This window comes from Halyomorpha halys, unplaced genomic scaffold, assembly GCF_000696795.3.
Source record: "Halyomorpha halys isolate HHAL.00 unplaced genomic scaffold, Hhal_1.1 Scaffold626.1, whole genome shotgun sequence".
Classification (NCBI taxonomy): domain Eukaryota; kingdom Metazoa; phylum Arthropoda; class Insecta; order Hemiptera; family Pentatomidae; genus Halyomorpha; species Halyomorpha halys.
Genome location: NW_027109759.1, coordinates 897,166 through 909,313, shown reverse-complemented (window position 1 = coordinate 909,313; position 12,148 = coordinate 897,166). Strand labels below are relative to the sequence as shown.

At 36.3% G+C, this 12,148-nt stretch overlaps 1 protein-coding gene across 2 annotated transcripts in view; it reads right to left on the bottom strand.

The window, feature by feature from the left end:
- Positions 1-297: 297 nt before the first annotated feature.
- The window catches only part of LOC106684894 (protein tiptop), a 516,666-nt gene continuing 504,815 nt past the window's right edge, over positions 298-12,148 (bottom strand). For both annotated transcript variants that reach the window (XM_014427213.3, XM_014427212.2), the window contains exons 2-3: positions 7,858-7,990; positions 298-6,284 (exon numbers count right to left, since the gene is read on the bottom strand). In XM_014427213.3, coding sequence (XP_014282699.1) covers positions 3,140-6,284; positions 7,858-7,990 — 3,278 coding nt within the window. In that variant the 3' untranslated portion in view covers positions 298-3,139. The remainder of the gene's footprint in view (positions 6,285-7,857; positions 7,991-12,148) is intronic.

Sequence of the window (12,148 nt, the reverse complement as noted above, 5' to 3'; positions counted from 1 at the left end):
TTATAGACAAATTTATAAGTTTTTATATTTATCATTATAATGAAAACTTGAAGATATTATCTTCGCCAATAAAAGTCATAATTACTGCTTCATAATGTTCTACATGCATATTTTTTATCTTCTTCAACAAATCAACTTTTCTTCTTTTTCATTATTTTTATGTTATACTACTTACCTGTTTTTATTTAGTAAATATACGGACACATGCATTGGAATACTTCATTTGGAATTTTTTCCATTGGTGACTGTTTTGTAGGAATAGAATAGGATGAAAATAAAGTACAAAAAAAACATTAATAGCGGTAAGACTGGGTTTTATTGAAATCAATAATACTCTATCAATAATATCATTAGAATAAAAGAAACAACAACAGCGTTTTGCAGCCTTATGACTGTACTAGACACATCCCTTTTTTTTAAAAAAAGTCAAAATGTCAATATTTTTATTTTGTACAGATAACAAAGTTATACATTTAATCACCTCTTGGCATTATCGTATAATACAACATTTTTTTCCTTATTACTTTTACAATATAAATTTAAATAATGCCTCTTTCAGTAAGACAATGAAATTTTAATAAAATCGAAAAACCTCATTAGCAGATTCAACTGAATTTAATAGACATTGGCCTAATCAGAGGCATGGGAATATTAAAATTTACATACAAAGACAATTGGAGGTTTTTCAGAGAGGATGAAAAAATAATAATAAAAATCATAATATTATAACAGAAACATATCAAATATGTATCATTGAGATTGCAAAAATTTTTTATTTTATTATTTTTATTTTTGTAAATTCAAAAAATCGTATACTTTTCATTTGGTCACATAGAATCATTAAGTCTTATAAATACAACTTTATGGGACAGTGTATAAACATATCTAACATCCTTAATTTCTAATACCACTAGATAACCGTTTCGTCATTCAATTTTATTATCCAATTACATCTATATAACTTTACAAAATAAATAATATTTTATATAATCAAATTTTTTTCGGTATACATTTGAACAAGTTGTTTTTTATTTTAATTTTTTTTATCCTTAATCGTATTTTGCTTAATAGAAATATAATAATAAAAGAGAGAATCGTAAAAGAGAGAGATAGAGAGAGGCCTGGCACATTACAATTATATATATATTGTGAAGATCTCGGTTTCCTCTAGTGCTATTAGAAGGGCGTGCTGTCTTGCCTTGAGTGATGCCGAACGAGAATAGAAGCCGAGCAGATTTATGTAGCGAGCGTAGTAATGACCACTCTGCCACATTTAGAAGTATTTATACATCAAAGAATCTCCCGCAATTAATTCCAAACAGCCCTAACAGTGTTGCCAGGAGTTCGTCTATTGTCCACCGTGCCAACGAGAACTCTGACAGATGACTGGTTCGTTATATATCTTTTAATTAAAAGGGGGGCTATATTTTAAAAAAATATATAATTATAAAATATTTATTCATGCAATTTATGCAACCCGACACTAATTAAAAGAAATTATTTTCGCTATAACAAAGTATAAATATTACAGATTAAATAGGAAGGAACAAACCTTTCCAAAAAAGAATTTAGAATATGGCCATAACCAGTGGCGTAGCCTACGGAGATCTCGAGTTCCTTCCAGGAAATTATTAAATGCTTTTCGTTATTACTATCTGTAAATAAAAATTGTATACGTAATCATATACGTTGTTATATAAAATATCATGTTATAAAAACTTTTTTTTTCAATAAGTTACATAACGAACGAAAATTAAATCCTTGGATCGACTTTGGACCGAAACGAAATACCGAAACCACTGCTAATAAAAATAAAATAAGAAATATTTCTATCCAAACATAAAATCATGAAACAACAAAATAAAATATTCTGAAATTGGAATTTTCAATAATTTTCAGATTGAAGGCAACTAGAAAATGTGATATCTTATATTGATTTCATTAGTTAGCTAAGGAGATCTCTTATAATTTTAACATTGAATGATAAAATAAATGCGATTATTGTTAGGATATTAACATACATAAAAAAAGACGGTAGAGCTTCTATTCCTCAGGACCACTGGTCGGCAATATGATAAGAATGCTAATTGTGAACACATATATATATATATTATTGCAATTACGAACGCCCCGCATTAACAAACTAAATTATATTTAAATTCTTATTTTCTAACCATGAATGAGCTTCTTTGCAAAATATGACTTGATTAAATCTGACGTATACGTATTGTACAATAGTTAACATGATTTTACTTTTTATTTAAAAATAATGACTATCAATGCAATTTACAAACATTCATAGTGTTTTTTTTCTTCATTTTCCCTCTTTTTTTTTTTTACTTTTGGATATTCATAATCGTCTCAGAAGATAAAGATATTATTAAGGTAAATACATACAATATATATTTTATTTATATAATTAGAAGAAATTCAGAATGACTTATATAATTTAATTTACAATATCAACTATATTGGGATTTTTTAATTACCATTAATAAAAAGAATAATTATATATATTTATATCATATCACGTGGAATAATACCAAACAGACAATGCCTACATAGCTATTAAACAGGTGAGAACGTATACCATAAAGACAGTAGTCAATGATAGGCCATAGACCCATAACGGGCAATATGAAATCGAAGAATTCATTCCAACCATTACAAAAGAAAACAATTATATAATATAAACAAGGTTCATTAGAAATATTCTACAATATTTATACAATATACAAACACGACTCGCCAAATCCCTAGGTCAATGTTGAGGCTCTCAGTTAACTATACATTATGAACAACAATTGCAACACAAAATGAATTCAACGATTTCCTTTTGAACCGCTTTAAAAAAATTACAAACTAACATAAAATAAATATAATAAAACGAATCTATTATAATCTGAATATATCACGTGTCATTGAGTATACATATGTGTTTTACAAAGGACGCCAAGAAATGTCCTCATCACTTTAAGGCGTACTGGTAAAGGTATACATGAAGTTAGAGATCGCTATACTTTTACACTACAACTATTTACTATCACGCTCAAATAGATATGCAGCAAACTTCACTTTATACAGGAATGGCAACTGAAGGGTAATGTACACAGGAGATATATTACAACAGCCTCACGGACTATACATATTTACTTGAGAGCTGTTTGGCCAGTTCTGTATACTTGAGGAACTTGGAGTGTGGGCTTTCCTCGAAGCTCTGCTGGGGGCTCTTGGCCGGCGGGACGGCGGCGGACGTGGAAGGCCCGTTGTTAGCGGCCGGTTTTGGAGCTGGACTCGGCGACTTAACTGGGTCCGGTATCACACCGTCCTTCACGAAGTGCATCTTGCTCAGGTGGTGTCGGTAGGCACCCTTCGATATGAACGGTGTGTCGCAGAAGGCGCACTTCATGATGGAATCAGCAGTGACGACGGCATCGTTACAGGCCCAGCTGAATGCCAGAATGGCTCCAGGAGCAGTCGGAGCCGCCGAAGTGCCCGGGGCCGGAAGCGTAGAAGCCGATGTCCTTGGGGTGTGGGTTTCAGTCTTGTCGCAGAGTTTCTGCAGCGCGGCTAGGGGGTGGCTGGCCCCCTTACCACCAGAGCTGCCACCTTCACCACCACCACCTCCAGAAAGGCTGTCGAACATTGAAGATAAGGCACCCAGGCTCCCGGATCCTTTCTTCTCTCCTGTGCTCCTGGGGGTGCCAGAACGGTCACTGCTTGCGGGGCTGCTACTGGCTCGACCAGGGCTTGGGTGCTCGCCTCTGTTCGGACTCCCAGCTGGACTAGCACTTGTTCTCTGGCTCCTTTGATCATCGTCCTCCTGTGCCGTTCTCTCGTCATCTTGACAAATCCTCTTTGCTAGAGGTTCGTCGCTCTGATAGCTTCGCCTGTCCTCATCGTCTTCGTTACCGTTTTCCATCTCTTGTTTTATGGCTACTTCTCTGGATGTCGTGTCCATGGGATAATCTTCGACTTCTCTCTTCACACGAACTTCTTCAGGCTCTCTTTTTACTCGAACTTCATCATCTGGTGTCTCTCTTTTTACTCTTACTTCCCCATCAGTTGAGTCTTCATGTGATGTTTTCGTCGATGGAGGAGTTTGTATCCTTTTTTCTGGAGTTGTTCTGGGAGTATACCTATCCTTTTCGTAATTTCGGTCGGGGGTGACAACATCTGATCTCCCTCGTTCCGAGATCGAACTTGACTCACTTCCACTCCTTTCCCGCCTATACGCATGCTGCTGATGGTGGTAATTGCGTAAGAGATTCATCGTCTGAGGATCTACTAAAGGCTTCGTATAATCAACACTTTCATCAATCCCCAATCTTTTTAGAATACTGGACCCCATTGGAGCTTGTCCGGGAACTCCGGGACCAACAAATCCAGCTCCCCCGTGTCGTGCCCTAGAATCAAAACTTTTCTCAATCAGTTTTTCAATTGCGTTTAAAACTGATGGAGAAGATCCTTTCCCTTCTTGCTTTCCTTCTTTCGGACTTCCAGGGGTTATTGAAAGGTCTGTTGGAATTGGGGATCGCTGTCGCCTCTTTTCGTCCGACTTCATTTTACTACTTTCACGGAGGGCTTGAGCTACGTGGACAGAATGTGGATCTGGTATCACGTTTGATGACAAAAGCGCGTTCTTCAGAAGATTTTTGTGGTCTCCTCCGACGCAGAGCCTAATGTGATCTACGAACACAGCCATATCGATCTTCTCTTTACATTTTTCACATGTGATTCGTCCGGCCGAGTGAAGCTCCCTGCCGTGTTTTCCCATGAGCATTATGCCTTCGCCATTCTTCAATTCGTTTTGTGCTCGTTCTAGTTCCAGCAACTTTCTGACGGGTAAAGACTTTTTTCTTTTTTCCCTTGTTTGTCGTCGACGCCCTCCTGTTTCTGTTATTGATCGCATGATGTGCTCTTTATAGTGGGAATTTTTCACCATGTGATTACTGAGCTCTTTTAATGAACTGAAAGCTTGATCACAAACCTTACAAGTCAGAACAGCGCTGACATGGCTGCTAGCAGTACTGCCTCCACTACCTGGTGCACCTGCCATTCCTGCACCCACTGTAGGTGAAGCCATGTTTCCGCTACCACCTGAAGATTTTGATTCATCTGCTGATTTCCATGAAATTATTTGTTCCTGTGAGATGATATTAGTATAATGTTGGGTTTGTTGCATATGGCTCGTCATTTCAGCTAGGGATCGGAAACTCTGACCGCACCACATACATTTCAAAATCTGCCTTGTTTGTTCCGCACCTTTTCCAAGCCACACGTCTTGTCCTCTAACCAGCTTTCTTGGTAAAGGCATGGTTTCTTTGATAAGTAAGTTGAGGTCCTGGTTTTGACCGGATTTCCCATTTCCCGAAGAAACGCTAGATGGAGATGAAACGGGGGTATGTTGTGGTACAGGGGGTGGTGGTGGCGGAATGATTGGAGACGGGATGTTCACTCCACAATGTTTGGCCTCCTTCATGTGAGTCGTCATAGCTGCAAGACTCGGAAAGCTTTGTTTGCACCAAACACATTTAAGCACATCTTTTGCTTGGTCTGCTCCTTTGTTTAGCCAGTGTGACTGCCAGGCACTATGCCTATTCGCTCCTCCAGCTCTGAATTCGTCGCCTCCAAGTTTGCTCAACTCACTCATCTTTTCAAGGGCCTTAGTGGCATCGCTTGGGGTAGGAGTAGGAAACCCCTTTTCAGGCAATTTAAGCTTGCCGTTCCAGATCTCAGGCTGAGAATTTCCTTTAGGCGAAAGATTGTTAGCGGCTGCGACAGCTGCTGCGAAGTAAGGGAAGTGTGAGACCACAGGAGAGGTCCAAGGTGAGACAACTGGTTTGTAATCCGAAGACCTTGAAGGTTTCTTTACCTGAGGAGTTGGCGAAAGGGATGCTTGAGAGGAGTCGTCCATACTCCTTTTTCTGCTGGTGACTGAGAGGTCAAGGGGGCTGTTGAGTGGTATCTCAGGAGTTGGTGAGACGGACTTGCTGAGGTTAAGGACTGGTGACTCACATGTGGACCGCTTGGTCGAAAAGTCGAGGACGGTCTCTGGGGATTCTGCTGGAGATACGGCCGGCATAAGAACTGGAGGAGACGATGAGGATACTAGAGGCGAAACGGATCCGTGAGGCGACGCCATTATCCTGTGAATGGGCTGCGGGAAGGCAGGCAAGAGTGGGCTGGCGGCTGGCATAGCTCGCTCGCTGCAAACACTGTCTCTGGATGGTGATCGTGCGACAGAGGAACCTCGCGATTCCTGACCGGGGCTCAGTCCTTCCCTATAACAGAAAAAGAACATAAGCATTGAAAGTTTTGAATTTTATCAGCAACTAATATATTAATAACATACATTTAATATCAAATTAAGGAGAAACAAAATAATTAAATGCTATAAGACAAATTATACAAAATAATTTATTCAGTCTGTAAGTAATACGATGACTCCCAGAATTTAGGAAATCAAAAATTTATTATAAGGATATTACGAATGCAGTAAACTATGAACTAAATCGAATGGACAGTGTCAATGACTGTGAAATTAAAAATAAAGAAACATGTCAAGTAACCACATTACTTTGCGGCTGCTTTGGAACAAGAAAAATATTTATTCAATCACTTGAATAACTAAGCTGAAACAAACTTTTGGCTACATAAAGACAAACGAAAGCGTAGGCGTTTGTCAGTCGTTATCTTGGAGGCCGCCATTCTGCGGGCTCTGATTTACCGACCAAGAGTTTGCCTGACGCCTGGGCAAAAAGTATAGAGAGCGAACAAAAGGAAAACAGCTGAGGAGCTTTATTGTATCGTCCCTTCGGGGTCGCGGGCCAGCACAGGATTCCGATCGGATCCAAGTAATTGGAGACTACAGCGATGTCGGTGTGGCTCTTTAAGTGAGTCTTTATAACAAGATCTCAGCACATGATAGTTTTGATTATTAATACTCAAATCTAGGAGTATTTAACCATCTAAGGATTAAATTGATTTTACAATACAGATAATCAAAGTAGCACAGGGCAATTTATAATTTAAAGTTGGATTGAATAGAAAAAACAAACAATGTTTCGAGATATGCAATAAATAAAATAATTTTCAGGTTTTCTCGCTATTAATGGCCGAGATTAACTAAGAGACCACGCTGACGAACGACTATAGTTCTTCCAATTAAATGGAACAGTACCGAAGATAAATTAGTCTAAATAGGGTCGTCGCAAACATTCTACCAAAACTTAACTTCTAAAGTAGAAATGGAAATGAAACATGTTTAATATTTGTTCCGATACGAATGCCAATAGAACTCATTGTTTAGTTGATTTTTTTTTCTTCTTACCATCGTATTTATTTAAAGAAATACAAATACACATATTCAATAAAAATACACATGCCCAATGTAATACAATTATTACCCTTTTATTAGTTGGAGTTACAGCATACTTCGATTTTTTTTAGGTTTGTCTAGATTTGTCTGCCATTGGCCTGGTTGGCTTGCAGTTTGTGACTGGCTTGCAGTTGACACTGGTATATGTGTCCATCATTATGGACACATATACCAAAATTTAAAAAATACCTGAACTATTCAATACACCTCCTCCACAGTAACGTGGCAAGAATGTGGAGAAGCTTTGGGATGAGGTCATAAAATGATTCACAACTTGACGGGTTAGTTACAACTTCTGCCTTCGTAAAATTAAATTCCATTTCCAAGAACCCAGTTGACTGTGTCCGTCAATGTTTTAAAAGAAACTGAGGGGTTCAAATAAATGGCATGACGCCACGACCTACTAGAACTCTCTAGCCTAAGTTCGATAAAATTCAATAATACTAATAAGTGATATATTTAGCAAGATCCCTTACCTGATAGACAGAGCTGCTGGTTCGAGCGGCGGTGGGGAGGGTGCACTGGATCCTGTGCTTCCTACTTCGTCCTCTCCGGAGGCGGAGCCTTCTTCCTCTTGAAGTCCAGCTGGGGCGTCTCCTTCTCCTTCCCCTGAAACAGAAAGATGCCATTAAAATCACGTTCAATAGGAGCATTGTGCTAATATATTTGTAATGTATAGTGGAGGAAGATTAGTCGGAAAAAATCATTAAAATAAAATTTAAAATAGAAGAAATATATAAAATCAAAAAAGCATTATAAAATAAAATGTCTTCTATACAAACTATTTGAATCATACAATATAAAGAATATGAGGACATTTTTCGGATTAACAAAGAATTGTTTTGTATTTATAGCGTACGAAGCGTAAAACCTCGTTTTTCACTCATTACTAAAAAATTTATAGCTACCAACACTGAATATATGCTAAATCACACGATTGAATGCCAATAAAACCTCATAGTTTTTGGTTCAGTATTTGATAAGGGCGTACTGTTTTTTGACCGATGGGGGTGTGGCCTGGGGCTTGTTAAATTTTGGCATTTAAGGAACAGATACCCACTTTATAGAGAAAATGAAATTAAATATTAAAATTTAATGTGTATTTATCATACCCTTCAGTTCTTTGGTATTTATAAGTTATGTCAGTAGAGTATTTCTCATAACTACATATGGATACAACACGAAGGGCGTACTCAGGATCAAAAATAAGGGGGAGGCAAGCCATGGTAGTCCAGGTTTTGACATTTCAGCACGCAAAAGGCGAAAACCAAAATATTTTAAGAAAATTATACATAATTACAGCAGTGCTTTATTAGTTATTAAAATTATTTGCTTAAAAATAAACTATATTTTTATATTACCAATAACTTTTCTTTACTTTTACGTGGTGGGGAGGCGGCTGCCACACGCTGGGTACGCCCATGCAGCAGTTCTTAGATACTTAACATAATTTTTTTTAATATGAATATTCTTACCTTAAAACAACGTTTTATTTTTAAAAAATTTTTAATTGTTCATCAAATTCCACTTGACTCTGTAGCTCTTTAATATTTATATGGGTTTCAATTTTATTTCTACAATGAAAATTAATGGCGATAACACGTTTTTGTTAATTCACAACTTATTTTCAATATTGGTAAACTCTCTTCCTCATCACGTATTGGAAGGCTTCCTGCTTTCCAGGTTGATGTATAGTTATATCTATACTCTTTTTAAATACCTTTTATTTGACAAATTCCATCGCACTTTCAACCGATTAAACTCCACTACTGAATCTCCTCAAAAAGACTCTCCGCTATACTCAGATGTTGCTCGCAAAACCGAACGCCCCGGGCACTGAACTGATTGTTCGATCAGGAACAGAGAACTGCGTATGACAAAGGATACAACTACATAGGATTTAATAGAGATGAGCTAATGAAAAGCGGTATAATGAGCTGAATATTGTGACGACAAATTGGCCGCTCTGTTATGGGGCACGCTAATGTTTGTTAGGGAGCCCAGAAAGTAGCTCTGTGATCACAGGCTTCATTAGAGTGCTAATAGAAACTGTAGTTATCTGAAACAAACGCAAAACTGATCCCTTTTAGTCTGTATTAAACAGTTATCGGAATCCTCTCCATTGAAATTGATCAACTTATAGTTAGCGATTAATCAAAAACTGGTTTGGGAGCTTATACGGTATGAATTGCCGAATGATTGGATTTGCCCAACAATAAAGGGCAATGGATACATATATATACATGTTAATGGAAATATTTCAACGTTCTAATATATATTCCACAAACATCAACAGAACGCATCAAAAATGTACGAAAAGAATTAGAGTTAAAAAAAAGGAAGTCTAAATTAAATGAGAGAGGACGTCATCAATTCTACATAAGTAACAAATGCACCCCTTCAAGAAAGTTCATTTTTTCTTTTTGTTTGTTTTCCAGAAAGCAGGCTGAAACACACACCAATCCTGTGAACCATGGTTGTCGAATTAACTTTGTGAGCCGCTACAGTTGCTGTAGGAAGTACAATATAAATAGAGGTATTGTGTATTTTCAATGTCTGAAAATAGTTAAGGTTACATATACTCTGTATTCATTTCGCATGTACTAAATTTTCACGAGATTTGTTAGAATTCAACGTTTTTGCATGTTTTAAGGTCTATATTCACAATTTAATAAAAAAAAAAAGTCACTGTGCACCTTAGTTTGAATCCGTCTGTAATTATTTTATATATTTAATAATTATAATTATTTTCTATTTCACTGCCGTCGTGAGTCAGCCCTGTAGGTTCGGAGTAACAATAGTTCCCTACAAAGAATTGCGCCTGACCTTTCATGGATATTAGTGCTACCGATTTAATTTTTGTATTACATTTATTAGATAAACGATCTAAAGTTCCAATCCATTACAAAAGACTAATCTACATGACTATAATAAGGCCAGAAATCATGAGAAATCAAAGAGAATGAATGGATAAGGAATCAAATGTGGTCAAATAATTTTGTTTTTCTTCGAAACTAAATTTCGTTCATACGATCGATGTCTACCTTCTTTGAATCACAAATTTTGCCTGGACAAAGATATTTGGAAGAGTAAGATGCAGAAATTTAAATATATATATAAGAAGAACAGTAGTTATTGTTTAAATATAGTTAAAGATTAAACATTCAAATGTTTATATAAAATTATATTTAAAAATACCAATTATACAAAATAACAAAACCCGGTTTCCAATCCCTATATTAAATAAAGGAAAAAAAAATACAAAAACATCAAGATACAGCAAAAAGATTCGACGTAAAAAGAGAATATTGTAAAAGAGTGACGTTTGACGTGGGATCTGCCGTTAATAGTGCGTCACTTTTTGCACGGTGCCGTCAGCCGAGTCATCAGGTGTCAGTCGCTATCGAAGGGAACTCGACTGATGGGCAGGTAGTGAGGTCAGGTAAAAAAATGTTCTACCTTATCTTTATTAATTAGTTGCCCAATGTTCATCTCAGGTGATGGATGCGAGAGGAAGGAATTGATGGCACCAATCCATCAGGGCAGGCGCTCCGTCGGCCTCGGACCCCCTGTGAAATTTTCTTTTTGAATGGACTTCCCATACAGGCACTTGTGTTGAATCAGGTATTCCTGCTTATGTACACAATCAGAATATTAACTCATAACAGTGTAAGCGTCATTAATTAAATTGAAATTGAATTCAACTATTTTTCATCTGTAATAATAATAAATGTATTCATTTTTTACCATAAATAGATAAAAATTATTTAAAATTTTTAATATTCATTTATTATACGCCAGAAACTGACGCAACCTGAATAATGTTTTGAACTAAATTTTAATATTTCGCTGCGTGAAGGTAGCGAGACAGGTCTTCTTAAGTCCATCTTCAGTCTACAAATATAGTCTTAAGAAGGCAAAACTGTAATAATTGGACTTTTCTACAGACAAGATAGTTAAGTAAAAGCTCTGAATAAACTTCCATAAGAAAACAAAAAACTAACAGTACAAAAGTTCAGTTTGCCTTATTTATCTCAGGACCATTTTAGTAGAATCAGCTTCCTCTCCATAGATATATTCAAATTATATTACACAATAATTAGTATTGAAGTCCGAAACTTTATATAAAGCAGGTATCAGTTCAAAGGTTTTGATAAATATTTTAATGTTACCAATTTCAACTTTTGTATATATGTACATAATAATAAGAAGGAAAAAAATCTTTACTCGAATTTAGTATGCAAGTAATGTTTCTAGACCAACAGATTTGCAAGAAGGGAATTTTGTCAGAATCATGGTCGACCACCAGCTCTTCCCCAATTAAGGGTAATTACTTTATGAGGCTAGTTTAACCTCTTAGTGCTCCCAAACCCACAGGGTTGACTCTTACCTACACTAACAGCATAAATAATTATCTGCCACTGCCGCATACATATATGATACCTTCTTTTTTTTTAAAGTTATAATTTGTTTGTTCGTTTTTGTCAGATAGCATTAAACTTTACTTGTCACCAATACCATTTGTTTCTTATTCGCTTACGCTGATATTTGTTATATTATTTATTTATTTTTTTCCTCTATTAAATGTTATATTTGTGAATGTGAATTGTGTGACTTTTGTTTTATTATCGTCCCTGAGGGTTTTATCCGGTTTTACCATAAAACAACAATTGCCATATTACCATGATAGTAGATCGTTGATTTTTTGGGATCCATAAGGTTTCAACTAATAACATATATACACACACACACAGATATATATATATA